The sequence below is a fragment of the Saccostrea cucullata genome, unplaced genomic scaffold (assembly GCF_032062105.1).
Source record: "Saccostrea cucullata isolate Sc308-1 unplaced genomic scaffold, CSIRO_AGI_Scuc_v1 ctg8008, whole genome shotgun sequence".
NCBI classification, from domain to species: Eukaryota; Metazoa; Mollusca; class Bivalvia; order Ostreida; family Ostreidae; genus Saccostrea; species Saccostrea cuccullata.
Window position 1 is genome coordinate 8,076 of NW_026927373.1, and position 15,500 is coordinate 23,575.

The window sequence follows — 15,500 nt, forward strand, 5'->3', positions numbered from 1 at the left end:
AACACTGCTTTTCGGTCCTAAATTTTCGTAGCTTAATCAATATCAAAATGCACTTGCGACCTTACTTTGTAACGTCAGGGAAATCGTAACGCACACCGTTGAAGGTCAACAGGCAAAATGACACAAAGATAAGGCATTATTTCACTATTTATTCTTTCGAAACGTAATCAATGAAAAAAAATTGCATACATTTTATAGGTATTTAGTCTTTGTGTCTATATGTAATATATTAATTAAAGTTATCTGAGTGATTTGAAATTAAGTATACATATTTCCTGAAAATATTTAAAGATTTTAAGTTTTCCGTTTTATTTATTTTGCTCACGACATCCATATGATATCTCTATGAAAACGCTTCTTAATTCAGCAGACAAATAAGTTGTCAACGTAAAAAGAATATACTCATTTCATCTAACTGTATAACAAAATAAAAACAATTTGCAAATATATACATCAGGTAAATATTAAGTGAACTAACTACACTGTAACAAGGATATTAGGTAAGATTGTATGACTGTATGAAAATATAAATACAAATTTCCATGTATATGTACTACACACAACGGATACTTTTATTCTCCTCTTGGGAGTCAAAGCTTAGCTCTCGTCACACCACACGGTTATATTCATTTTAAAATTATCCTGAAGTAAAGAATCTTGACCAGTCAACGAAGGGGAAAAAAGATTTCTTCCACTCTGAAAGATCCATAAAAGGTAAAGAAGAACACTTTACTCGGGGATTTCTGTAAAAAAAAAAATGCAATCAATATCAATTGTGAACAGGGCAATATTCAAAGACCCTTAAAATTCCCAGTGATCCACTGGGAATAAGGATCCCTTTTGAACTGTCTCACCCAGAGGGATTTTAAAAGTAATATTTATACAAACATCTAACAATTGGTGTGAAATATAGTTGTCAAGATATGTTCCAATGATGGGATTCCTCGCTATAAGGTTATTTAAATTATCGTAAAGTTTATGAAGTAATGATTTACAAGTAGAAAGTACAAGTCACTGTAAAAAAATAAGTCAGTATATATCAAGGAATAACAAGTAAGTGTTTTTTAAAGTTTCCAAAATATAACTATTTCTGTGATGTACTTTTTAACTACTCTTTACAAAATTTGCCATATATGTTTATGTATAATATTGGAGAATTTATCAAAATAAAAAAAAGTATTTATCTTATAATTTATTTTCCTAACAAACTTCACTGTTCTGAAAATGAGCGACAAGAATTAAAATTGAAAAGATCAAAGTTTATCAATTGTGAAGTTAAATCCACGTCTGATACTTACTTTGATCCTACTAGGTTGAACACTTCTTTCTGAATTTCATCCAGATTCAGTGTCTCACAAAGGATCTTAGAAAACGTCATCTTTCTTATTTCTCTCAACTGACCTGTCAAAAATCATGATCACTTAAAATTTACAACGACAGATGTAGCATGATGACATATGCATCACTTAATTGTCCACTATTTATTTGATTGTAAATAAGCAAAACACGAACAATATTTCAGATTATGATAACTTTAAAACTTTAAATTTATTAACGATAGTAGATCAAAGATGATAAACCGCATTTTCAGACCTTAATACATATATTTTCTACATCATTTTAGCACATTATCAAATTATTCCATCTGTTCAATTATTTTATTGTACATGCGAGTAAATGTAATCTTTAAAGTTTGATTTAAAAATGCATCGAGGATATATAAAATTGAGAAAAACAAATTGTGATCCATTTGCCAAGATTAAGTCTTACTCGGTCTTATCTAATACCTATTCCAAAATCAAAGACTTGTATTTACCTCTTGAGAATCCCTCTATCCCTTTCGTTTCGTACCAATATCTGTCCCCAAACCTTAGTTCCTTGAACTGCCATCCTAATAAACATTCAAAAAGCGGACCTACTACTGCGTCTGCGCGAGGTGTTTCTGAAATACCTCCAGCAAAGACATCAATATCATCAACGTGGCTGTAAAATGAAACGCTATTTATCTACATTTTATGAACACAATTTTATAGGATCTTTTGGTTGAATAGAAATAACCGTTCGGTTATTTCTTTTTCTTAGAAATCGTAGCTTTATTTAATGTTCTAACTAGGATATTCTTATGCACACTTACACTTTACAAATGAATTTGACTGAATGTCGTTATAAATGTAAACACACACTTACTCATACACATCTTGCAATCTTGCAATTGTGTCGGAGTTATGATCTTGTAATTCAGAAAAAGTTGTTGCTACCGGAAGTTTACACAACTTCCTCCACTCGTTGTAAGCAGGCAAGCCGTGGTCCCGCCCTCTTTGAATGTTGAACGACATTAGGTCAAAGGTTACTCCATTAACATCAGGAAATAATTCATTTCTAGCAGCATTTTCAATTTGTCTGAAATAGTTAAAAAAAAAACAGTTGACTCTATAACTAGATGTCATGCTTTGGCTTATTTATCTATGATAATTTTTTAACTTTTGAAGAATTTCAAATTCAAATAAAGGATATGCTGAGTCAGATATCACTTCAAACTTTTTTTTATCTATGTTATCTATTTATTTTTACAAATAATATATATCTCAATAATTTCAAACATTTTAGTTGAATAATTGTTGTATTTATATGTAATCTATTCCTGAACATCTAAAATAGAGTGAAAGTGAGATAGAATGATGTACCTATCAACTTTTCTTGCAGGGGTGCCCAATAAAAACCGCGCTAAATCTGGAATGTTTTGTCCTTGTTGTGTAACAACAATATTGGGGTCCATGAAGACATCTTCCGATTTAAATACTCTAGATATTGCAAACATTCTCGTCATATAACCTAGCTCTGGTGGAATCTGAAAAATGTGAAATTGCTTGGAATCAATGTTCAATTTCCTTCCTCATCTTTAAAATTATTTTTTGAAAGAAATAGCATTGAGATAAGGTAGGGAAAAAGAATTAGTCGTTTTTAAGAAACTTAAAATTAGGAACTCTACATCATTTGAGGGTGATATGTAAAAACGTTTATGTATATTGTCCTCAAAGGAAACAAAGTCAACTGCAACTATAAGTTACCTGTGAGTGTCCATATCGAAGTGCTGCAGTGGCAATGACGTTCTTAACAGTGGGGTTCACATTTGGGTTATATTTGTTCCAATATCCATTCCTTCGAAGGTTCAGACAGAATTTCTTACGAGTGTCTTTCCCTAAAATGGCGGGAAGGTATTCCCCATACGCCACTTGTTGCATGATGGCGCCCATAATCTTCTTCGTTTCCAAGAACACATCTTGGCTAGATAGTCCAGTAACTTGTCGAATTTCCTTTGCAATCATATTGTGAAGACGAAGAAATACAACATGAAGACCACCCAAAGAAGGAAATTCATTCGATCTTTCGTCGCCTACAATAAATGTGCATTTAATTATTAGAAAGTTAACAATTTTCCCTGACTTCTGTTACATCATATTATATAAGGAAGTAAGAGTGCTATTCCGTTCATGAAGGCGTTCAATGTACATGTACAAAAGTATTGATTGATTGATGGTATATATATATTGTTTAACGTCCCTCTCGAGAATTTTTCACTCATATGGAGACGTCATCGTATGCCGTTAAAGGGCTGCAGATTTAGACCTAGACTCGGCACTCGGGATAAATGAGCAGTGAGGTTTCTTTATTGTGCCAGCGCCTGTCGTGACACGGGACCTACGTTTTTACGGTCATATTCGAAAGACCCGCGACTTTCACTTCTAGTGCCAAGCGCTTTCCAGTGGAACAGTCACCACCTATGTTTACGTCCTAGGTATGACGCGGCGCCGCGAACGAGAAACGAACTCGGGCCTCCCGATCACGAAGCGAACGCTGTACCACTAGACTACCGTGACAGGTGTGTACAAATGGAAAAATGGTTAATTGTTTTAAGTAGGAATAAATATCAAAGTGTCAGTGAAAACACAAACAGTAAAATATTTTTGTTTTAAATTTAAGATATATTATTTTCCTGATTAATGATGGCTCAAAATAAAATCAGCCCGTATGAAACTGAAGAAAAATCCTTTTTGTATTTATTACCAGCCAGTTGGCAGAAATCTTCTGCTTGAGATGTATGACAAATTCCTCCGGGAGGAAGTATGTCACCTGATGACGTTCTCAAAGTTCCTGAAAAAAAAATGAAATGACGTCATATAGTTACTATATATCAAAGATATAATTATACTTTTATGGGAGATATAATGCCCAAAAAATTAATATTTATCAGTGTGTTTATACTTCCAGGTTTAATTTCAAATACGCTGTTAAATTTACATCATACCAACACGTCCATTAAGATTCTCATTAAAACGTTTAGAGTCTCCGTATAACATTCCTGCATCAATGAAGGAAGATAATCGGTTCACTTGTTGTCTTGGACCTAGAATAAATACAGAAACAATGTTACTTAACAAAGAATTCAGAAAAAATATATACTAAAACGCAAAAGAAACGCAAGAAGCAGTCATTTACAAATGTTTGAATTTTTTATATGATAATTTAAAAAAGAATACAATAAAGCAAAACTCACTTTTCAGAAATTCTGAGATTTGGTAAAAATGTTAAATGTTTTTCTTTTGACTTTACTAAGTAACATATGGCTATAAAAAACACAAACAGACACCCTCCCATCCATTTAATTAGAACGTGCAAGACTGCCCTAAACAACAATTGCAGCTTAATTTCTACGATGCAATAGGTTAATCAATATCGAGATCTGAGCGAAGGAATAATTCTTTGCCATTTTTAAATGCCTGTTTTTCAGATAATTAGGTGGAATTTTCTCTACATTAGCGGATTGGAGTAACCCTTTGACTTCCGGTCCAAGGACTATCAGTTTTGCATATGATACGTCAGACCCCGTGGAGGCATAATGTAGTATGTTTTTTGCATCATCAACTCTCCATCACCTTTACTTTGAAATTTTGTAGCTAGAGCAATGGAAATGCGCACAACAGCCATTTTCAAGAAGCCTAAGCATCGTTACGGGAAACGATGAAAACTCAAAAATATGGCCAGATGTTCTGTTAAACATGCATTTATTTATTTCTGTTAAGCAGACTTAAACTTGACTTCCGGTTATAGTATGAAAAATCGTTCAACCGTTAAACTACCAATCTTTATCGATATTGAAGATATCCTTAATTTTAACATACAAAATTCTTTACTTTACATAATTATTTCCCCCCAAAGTAGGGTGTTGCGTTTCTTTTGCGTTTCAGTATATATGAACTCAATACCAATATAAACGAGATATATACCTTCTGATATGTTTTCTTCGATTGCAGGACCGGGCTGCTCTATACATATAAGTTTAAGTGTTGGTGTATGTCGAATTAAAGGTTTTCTAAACATTGAAAAGATTGTTAATCAGAATGTTCTTTCCGTTTATAAATTACGAGATACATAATATATTTACTTCCATTAAGTGAATCTGTAAAAATATGTACGTTTTCATATTTATTATATAAAGTTACTTATCATTTACTATCGAAACAACGACAGGTCCTTTTTTTAGAACATCGAATTTTACTTCTCGGATAAAAACGTACTCTGCACAAGTTCGTGTTTTATATTCTAAAATTGAAAATTAACACTATTTAAATATAAATAATGCGTGTCTAACACGTCAATTTGTATTTAATGCAGCCAACATTTACTTGAGGAATTGATCAAATTTAAAATGGTATCGTTTTTGATTGATTTTTATCCGACTAGAAGTTTTTGCGATTATCGTCTCCATCATTAAGACGCATGCCTTTTTACACATGTCGAAGCGGTTTGTTGGTCAAGTTTACTTTATATATTTCCCGGGCGACAATTGATGGTTACATCAATGTGTTCTTGTTATTATTGTCAGGCATCTCATATGGCGCCATCAGCCTTTTTTTTATTTACTGTAAATCAATAAAAATTTCTTTAAATTCAGTTTAATACCTATACTGCAGCCTTCGTCAGTTGGAGTTGGTATTGATCGAGAAAAATCCATACATGTTCTTCCTGGAAATCGAACATCGTTTGTTGGGATTTCTATAGCATAACACTCGGGACTGCAAAAGATAATAACGCTTTGTCTTTGAAATATCAAAGAAGCATAATCAATTTTAAAATTACTTAATCGTTTTGATTTTAACATTCCGGATGTTTATTGAGGTGTAAACATGCAATTTTATAGCTTAATCTAATCTAAATCAAAAAATATTATAAATCGTGTTTACTGCTTTACATGTATGCATTTACTGCAGAATACATGTATTTTAAATACATAGAGAATTATATAAATCGTTGCATCCTGAATGTAAGCACTTAGAATTTAGGATGCCTGTTTTTTTCTGTCGGAAGAACTATTTTGGCAATGTTCTCTTTGTTTTTGTTGTTCCCGAACGTTATTTTGTATTTGGTCAATGTATTTTTTACAGAATATATAATTAAGTGACGAATCAACTTACTCCGAGGCATCTACTCCACAACAGTCAAGGGTATTTCCATTTCTACCTATAAAATATTCACAAAAATAAAACACACAAGTTATTTCAAATTTTAAAATCTTCTTGTAAGGGTAAAGAAAATGTAAGATGGAAAGATTTTCCATCATAGTGTATACTTGTCAATACTTTTAATTCACGCGTAATTTAATTTCAATTTGATTTCATATTGAGAACAGTCTGAGATAAAGTTTCATGCATAACAAAATTATGTTTAAGTTAGAAGAACGGTAAATTCGTGAATTAAAGAGATTTGTTTAAAAATTTACCAACAACAATAGGAGTAAAGGTCAAGTCGTGGTCTACAAATTGGCCGAAGGTGAACAACATCAAATTCCGCTTGTCGTCTGGTGGTGTCGTCACACCTCCCGCCAATACTTTGTTGCTGATCTCTCGTGGACTTGGAAGTACGCCTCCATTTCGACCTCTTTGACGCGGACTGTTATACCCTATTCAAAATCTTATGATATCTATTGGCAGCATGTCAATCCATGAACTCAATGACAAAAAATAATTTTTACAATTTTGGATAATAAAGGTCAGTTGAATGATTCTGTTTTTTTATATAACTAAATTATCGTTTTGTCTGACCAAACGATGTTCTGTTTTTATTATAAATTTGATTAGAAAATGTTACCAAATTCAATTCTTACCATCATCATAAACAGGATGTAAATATCGCGCATGCGCCTGTAGTGCCACACCCCATGTTGGATTTCGAAGATTGTTGCACAAGCCGTCAGCACTTCGATAACTTGAATACTTATATTTTTTACAAGAGGGGGTGATTGTATCACACAGTTGAGTCCCGAAAGATCTCTGATATTCATCGCTGCTCTCTAGATCTCCAAAAGATTTCCCAGATCTGAATTACAATGTATTTTGTTTGATTTGCACTTGTTCGCACATACTTTGTTCATGTACATTATCTCCAAATGAATGAAAAATATTGGAGAGGATGTTTAATAATATATAACCAATCAATCAATGTACAGTAAAACTCGGTTATAACGAAGTCACTGGGACCTATGAAATTACTTCAATATATCAGAAGTTCGTTATATCAATATGAGAAATTCGTTGAATTTATATAGCTGGGGATTCAAAATGAACTCGCTATATCCGTGAATTCGCTATATCCGTGATCGTACTAAACGAGTTTTGCTGTATATTTTGAAAAATGGTAGCAAGTGATGTCTTTGTGATAGCGAAGGAAACGCAATATACATTTTACTAAAATTGTTATATGCGCATATTGTTGAATTTGAATTATATTTTTTCTCCTTTCAGTCCTCAAAATAAAAAAAAATTCCATATTTGACTATTACCTAATTATTTATCTTACAATAATTTTGTTGTAGTTAAAATTTGATGAAACGTTAAACAGTACAGTTTAAAAGCATCCAAGTATTTAAGTAGATATGCTGTACTGTATACTGTAATATTTGATAAAGTAATTGATGTTGCTTAAAACTTATTAAAGTATCAGAAATTATAATTATTTAGATTTCGACACCATGATTCTAAAAAATCAATTAAGATGTCAAGGATTGAAATGTGACAGCATTTTTGCAAACCCCATAGATACTCTCAACGAGAAACTATTCTGAGGATAACATTTAATGTTTCATATAAAATCATAGATTAAAATTCTAGCTATTTCCTCTAGTTTTGTCAAACTTAATTATCCTTAACTATATTTGAAACATGCATGTATATTTTAAAGTACCTTTGAATAAGATTTTTGATAAAACTTAAATATTTAAACCCCGCTCTCGCTATCGTGTCCTCATCATTCTTTTGTTTCTGAAGAAAAGCAAAGCTGTTGCCAGTCTCGGGAATAGCTAAAGGAAAAAAGATAAGAAATCATTAATGCACCTAAGGAAATCCTTTGAAAGTTATCTTTTGTTTTATTTTTAAGAACCTTGGTTTTTTTTTCATTTATCATTTTGATTTTTGTCATTATAAGGATCATTTATGCTATATTGCATAGGCTTTCAATAACTTTAAAAAAGATATTGAATTTCCATGAGAACTTTATTTAGAAAACTTTAAAATTACAATATAGGCTAATTTGCATGTAACTCACTGTCATTGCCTACTCCGAAATCACGTTGAGGTTTTAAGTATGTGTCTTGAATTGCGTCAGCAATGATGTCATCAACTTCTACACAATGTACCACATAAACTTTTGAAAGACACGTGGTCAGCAGAAATACTTGGATAAATCCCATGTTGAAATTAAGTCTATTTTTGAATAAAAAAGATAAAAAAAAATATTCATTTCAATTACAATGATATCATTTAATGTAAATGCAATAATGGATTATACATCTTGGAAAAGTTTTCTTTAAACAACAGATATGTGCTTCAGTATTTAATCCCAGTCACCAAATTGAAAGCAGGAAAAAAAATCGCTTTACTAATGGAATTATATTTGATAAGTCTTTTCTTAATTTGATAAAAATCGTATTTTTAAGTACTATGTACTAAAGTGTGTAATTATCTGGCTAATATACCACTATGAAAAAGAATGTACATTACATTTCTTTTCTTTCTTCACATTTTATTATTTTTTTATCTTTGATCTTTAAAGAATAATGCTAAGACTTAGATAATATTAAACTGTCATTTTAAAGTATTAAAAAGAGAAATTATCACGTGTTGTTTTCACATGTTATGATTTTGCCCTATGTATGTTTCGAACATGTTGAACATTAGAACAAAGAAACACAAAAAGTTATAGGCGTAACTTACGAGTATAAGACGCAAAGAAAAAGATGCATTCTGGTTTTTACCTGAAATCTGACAGATACTAGTCCAAGTGTAATTTTGTCATAATATCTCGTTATTCAGCTATATTTTCTAAGTATGCAAAATAGACTTTCATTTTCAAACAACCCTTTTTCCTTGGTATCCGAATAAGGCTAGTGACGGAGTTAGGGTAAGGCAATACAAAAGGTAACATCAAAATCAACGTGATTAATAGAGAATAATAAATACATTGCACCCTTTTCCATAGCACATCCTCTATCATTCGGAGAAACTAATATCAGCCAGTGTCGAGGGCACGAGGGGTAATATTGGTCCAGGGCTTATACAGTATGTGATGAGAATTTGGGTATCTTTTATGATGTTAATTAAATACATTTATTATATATTTGTTGAATATTACAGGATTTTTGCATCCTTGATTGAACACAGGCGCTCGCCCTGTATCACACACCTTTACACACACTTTATTTCGCACTTTATCACACCCTTGATTACGTCTTTACGGAACATCACTGTACTTTTCATTCGGAGTACCTCAGATCATTTTACTGTCATATTCAATATGTTGTTTTCATTTGAACATACAAGGAGCAAAATGACTGACGTCACATGAGCATTAAACGACGTCACACTGTAAACTGTTTTCAAATATACAATAAAAACAACAATACATTACAAAATTTGTATCACACCCCATATCAACACTCAACCAATATCAGTCCTATGGCTTTCGGCCCTCGGGCTGATATTGGAGTCTGGGGTTGATTTACGTCAACTTCTTTTACTTATTCAGCAATATACCATATACGGAGTTTATATCTATCAGTTGATTCGATACGCTAGAGCATGCTCTTATTATGTATTAGTTATTTTCCGATCATGAAAAGGAGCACACGGCGGGTATGACCGTAGGCAGAAGATGCTAACTTCTCCATGGAACCTGATCCCATCTCTGATGTCTTGGAGGTTCGTGTTAGCTCTACTACTATTTTTGAATTGTGTTATGGACTATGATATTGAATACTGTTCGTTATGTCCATATCCTTTCATTGAACGACAAAACATCGTGTATTTAAAAAAAAATGGAATTGTATTTTCTCTGACAATAAGACAATACAAAGTTTTCTTTTAATGACAGATGATACAAACAAACTTTTGTAAAAAAAAAACTTGAAAATAACAACTTTAGTCATGTTTTAATGAGAAAAGTAAAGAAGTTTGACTGCATATTTTTTTTTCAAAATTCACAAAAATGGGATTTAAATAAAACTATTTCTATAAATTAATTAAGATGGTTTCAGAGAGGTATGATTTTGAACACGACAGAAGGTTTACAATTTATTTTCATTCTAGAAATTTATTATTTGCATTATTTGCATTGAAATTAGTCAAAAAAACATATATACCAATCCAGTCATCCATTTTTGTTTGTATCATCTGTCGTTAATAGTCAACAATTATTTAAAACATATCGCTAGCAAAACTAACAGATTCTAAAAATCTCAGACCTATAAGTTGTAACGGTTCATTGAAAAGTTGTAACAGGGTTGCATTTATCTACATTTAACATTTTTCATTTGATTGATTGATTGTTTATTGTTTATCGTACCTCTTCAGAATATTTCACTAATATGGAGACGTCACCATTGCCGGTGAAGGGCTGCAAATTTAGACATATGCTCGGCTCTTACGGCCTTTGAGCAGGGAGAGATCTTTATCGTGCCACACCTCCTGTGACACGGGGCCTCGGTTTATACGGTCTCATCCGAAGAACCGTCCCATTTAGTCGCCTTTTACGACAAGCAAGGGGGTACTGAGAACCTAATCTAGCCCGGATCCCCACGGGTACATTTTTCATTTGAAACAAGGTTATTAAGGTGTGCAAACAGATGCATGAACAGGATAAGTAAAAAGCCTGTAGCCCTACAAATACGAAAGTGAAAAATCAAATCTCAATTATATCGAAATTTTCTTTAATACTTCATTTTCCATTAAAGTATACTCTATGAAACATTTCTACAACTTAGAAATATCTAATGAAGATTGAAGTAAGTGGTCTATGACGCGAAATAGGGCAAAAGACGTTATTTTCTCAAAATATAAAACTATTTTACGACATGAATGGGTCTTCGCTGATTTTTTTCTAATTTAATCCTTAAAGTTTGCTTTAAAAAATAACATTTTTGGTTAATTATTGAGTAAAAAGCCAATATACCTTAAAAAATATAATTTTTTGACATAACTTTCATATCTTTTCGAGAAGTCAATGGTCATATCACAAACATTACTTTTAAATTGCCTCTCTTGATACATGTAATGGTAAGTGTGTACTAGTCAAAAATGTTTAGTCTGGAATTTTATTGCTAGGGCTCCAACTCAATTTATACCACATTTTTTAAAAATACATTTAAACAAAAACGTTTCCTTAAAAATCGTTGTTTTTCATGATTTCATAAATGAGAACTTTATTCTTACTATTAAATTCACAATTTGAGAATGACTTTTATATATCTGAAGTTAGTTGGCTTTTAAGCAAGTTAAGTTCGCACATCTCCTTCTCTTTTTATATTTCCCTTTTTTATTGTGATAAATTTTGTGACATTTTTTTGGATTCTTGCATGTATTTGTCACATTTTTTTCTCAAGCTCTCCATGTGCAATTAGGATAGACAAATCATTTTGATAATCCATGTGGAAATATACTTTGCGGTTTTGAAAAATCGCTAGCAAGCCAACTCTGACTATTAAAGATGATAATACATTTGTATTAAAAGAATTACATTTTACCCTGATAAAATAAAATTATTTTAATGTTAAAATACAAAAGTGCATGCGTCATTTTTATTTCATTCTACAATTTTTTTTTTATAATAGTTGATGAGTGAGTTTTTAAAAGAAGAAAAAAACTTATCATAAATAATCTAATTTTTAATTTCATTTTTTTAGGTTTTAGAAATGACATTTGAGATTATTTTTTGTCTTTAATCTCCTTTAAGCAACTTTAAGAGAATGTGGACAGAAAACGATTCTATTTAAGACAAAAAATACATTTTGAATAAAAGGATGAAACAATGATTTTACTTCTTACCTTTTAAGTTCTGATGGGGAAATCAAATTTGATTTCATATTTATAGAGTGAAAAAAATTTAGATTTTGAAGGGTTTTCCACACCAATAAATGTTTTATTGATTCATCAGTACATCTCAAACAACAGATCTTATCATCGTAATATCGCTCATGCATTTATGTAGAAAATTTTATAACAACATAAGATAATGATGAAGGTAGATGGGTTTTTAACATAAAAACCTTTAAAACCGGGTTTCCATGTCCGGCAAATCAGGAAACAAACAAGTGATATCGAAAATATTCTATTGAATTATTTTTATTTATTTCTCAATGTGCATATCAGAAAAAGAAAAGCATATGACATGCCTTTAAAATCGTTTTATTGTTAGTCGTCCATTGTGTTTTGAACGTAAAGTAAAAACTGTTTTCTCTACTGAATTATAGAACGTTGTGGTGACCATTCGATGAAGAAAGGCAGATTTAATTTTTGTTTTCAGAAAAAAGGGTGATTTATGTACATATAAAGGCAACGTTTCATTACTTACAATGTCAAAGTCCACATATTGACAAAAAAATTATGAAATATCGTGTAAGTAGAAATTTTTAGCGAGGATTTAATTTTGGCATTATTAGCGAGACTATTGAGATCGCTAAAATTTAATATCGCTAAAAATAAATTGTTTGTTATTTGTACTAGCTTCTTTAGTGAGCATTCTAAGATCGCTAAAATTACTACTCGCTAAAAAAAACATGTTTTAAAGGAAAAATCGCTAAATTTGCGTCTCGCTAAAATTTTCACCTATCCGGAAGAAGTTTCAGATTTTGTTTAAATATTACACAAATGTTATTTACCATAATTAACATATTGTCATTCAAACATATGTATATTGCATTTTTATTTCAAATATCGGTTTTAATGTTTCCCTACCTTATAAAGCCTACAATATGTATTACTTTTTTCTTCATATTTTAAAGGGGGGTTATATTTTGAATAAAACTTTAAACTAATATCGAATAGATAGGAGAGATAAATGTAATGTTGAATATCCAAAGGTATACATACATATATCTTTCAAAAGATATTCAACATCAAAATTTAAATAATTTTATCACTTATCTCGATTTTTTTATGTTAAAAAATTTCAGGACGTATGTTTTCCTATCTAGTTAAAAATTTATAACCAAATTTTGGTATGTATTATTCACTGGTTATTTCATCCCGGCTTCTTATCTTATTGTGAGCAGACATGTGTATTTATAATTTAAAGATATCAAATAAAACTAATATTTAGTATAAATTCAACCAAATTGAGACTTAATACAACTTGTTAAATTAAGTAATGTAAACATAGAACAGTGTAATGTACAATCTAATTAAAGACATACCATCCATTTTGCTTTAAGTAAACTTGTTAGTCGTTTGTGGCAACTGTCCGGTAAATTTATAAAGAATGAAATGAAAAGTCTTATTTAATTTTTCATTGCTCAGAGTTTATCAACCTTTCAATGTACATTTTTCTTTGAAAAAAGTTTATGTTTGAGAAAATGTGACACTCCTTACTTTCCCGATACTACATCGTAATAATCAGTAAAACCACTTAAAGTGCACCGTCACCATGGATACCCATATTGCGAGCTCAATTTTCAGAAAGGTATACACATTGTAAATGTATTTTTGTTAACAATAAGACCAATTAAGTCCTATCTTTGGGTCTGGACTGCTAATTTTAATTATTGGTAGAGGAGATATTGTAAATCATAATTATACAAACTCTTCCTGTTAAACATCAATGACCAGAAGGATAAAATCAAAGTAAACTAATTTCGATCAGACAATATACACAAGCAATTACGAGGGTTGTTCGGAAATTATTGAGACAGTGTGTATACTTTTCTTTCTGATGAACGTCTTTCGGTGAAAAAAATGCATATACGAGGGTTGATCCAAAAGTTATGTCACTGTGTCAATATCTTTACTATTTGGCGTCAAATGAAAATTTCATTAAGTAATGTTTACTTGAATCAATTTTATAGACGTTTAAATTATTAAACGTAAGAGATGTCGCCACGTCACAACTAAACGTCACATTTTAAAGTGCAAATTGTTAGTATGAAAAAAGACAAACACATTAAAAAGCATCAACAACAAACATCTAATCTCCCAATATTTTAGAAGACCAAATTTTTACGACATTTTCTAGTCTTAAGTTGAAAATTAAATGGCGTCATAGTTTTTTGATCATAAACATATTTGTTTTAATCTGCTGGATTGAACAAAAGAAATGTAGAAATGGAGAAAAACCGCTAAAACGATCTGTAATGCATTTTTGCTTCAAAATGGGAAATTACCCGTAGAAACAGTTACGATGATAATCAGACACACAGAGGATAGAACGTAAATAAGAGATTTGTTTATAGGTGGTTTTAGAGATTTTTAGCGGGTTATAGGTCACTGAATGATCAGCAGAGGACAGATAGACCGAAAAAGGGGGTCAGGTGGAAACGTTCTTGAAATTGTGTCTGACGTTTTCCAAAAAAGAGAGACGATTAGACAGTTAGAGCGATATGGGAAACTTTAGGGGGTTTTTTTTAATGTACTGTTCAACGAATTTTGACAGATAACTAAATTATGTATGGACTGAGTTTACAATGGGTGCCAATAGTTATATAAAAAAGAGAAATATATGTGAATGTGTTCGTGAATCTCAAATATTTTAGTGAAACGAAAGGGAAGCGTTTAAGTGTATGACGCCGCGTATCCATCATATGACGGCGACTAACATAATTGCACTTTGTATATACTTCGATATTTTGATAAGTATACATCATTTTAATTTGAATTTTTCTGGACTTATTTGTAATAAATATAGCTTCGATCATGTAAAATTCCGTCGATTTACATCGACTAGTAGCAATTTTATCGAAGTTGTGACATTACTTTTGGATCAACCCTCGTACGTTTGACAAACATTGAGAATTCATTAAAGCATGATATAATTTACAAATATTAAATATCCTCTATTCAATGATATATAAATGTACCGATGGTAGGGGTACCTGGCGCAGTCACGAAATCAGATATTTAAAATATGTAATAACAACGTTCGAACCCCCGGTGGACCAATGATTAGAGCGAAAATGATTAAAT

The 15,500-nt window shown here is 31.3% G+C and overlaps 1 protein-coding gene across 1 annotated transcript; it reads right to left on the minus strand.

Annotated features, from left to right (window-relative positions):
- Positions 1 to 235: 235 nt before the first annotated feature.
- On the minus strand, positions 236 to 8,745 carry LOC134274257 (thyroid peroxidase-like). Its single transcript, XM_062756513.1, has 14 exons — positions 8,599 to 8,745; positions 8,239 to 8,353; positions 7,163 to 7,374; positions 6,779 to 6,958; positions 6,474 to 6,519; positions 5,962 to 6,074; positions 4,307 to 4,405; positions 4,066 to 4,152; positions 3,069 to 3,394; positions 2,685 to 2,848; positions 2,188 to 2,400; positions 1,817 to 1,983; positions 1,299 to 1,401; positions 236 to 743 (listed from the first exon to the last, which is right to left on the minus strand). The coding sequence occupies exons 1-14, from the start codon at positions 8,741 to 8,743 to the stop codon at positions 638 to 640; spliced, it is 2,076 nt and encodes a 691-aa protein (XP_062612497.1). The 5' UTR covers positions 8,744 to 8,745; the 3' UTR covers positions 236 to 637.
- Positions 8,746 to 15,500: the final 6,755 nt, after the last annotated feature.

Bases quoted from the DNA above. Each gene is read 5' to 3' on its own strand.
- LOC134274257 (XM_062756513.1), bottom strand. From the start codon at position 8,743: ATGGGATTTATCCAAGTATTTCTGCTGACCACGTGTCTTTCAAAAGTT. The intron at 7,375-8,238 runs GTACTTTAAAAT...ATTGTAATTCAG, and splicing joins ATCAAAAATCTTATTCAAAG to ATCTGGGAAATCTTTTGGAG. The intron at 6,520-6,778 runs GTAAATTTTTAA...AATATTTTATAG, and splicing joins CTTTACTCCTATTGTTGTTG to GTAGAAATGGAAATACCCTT.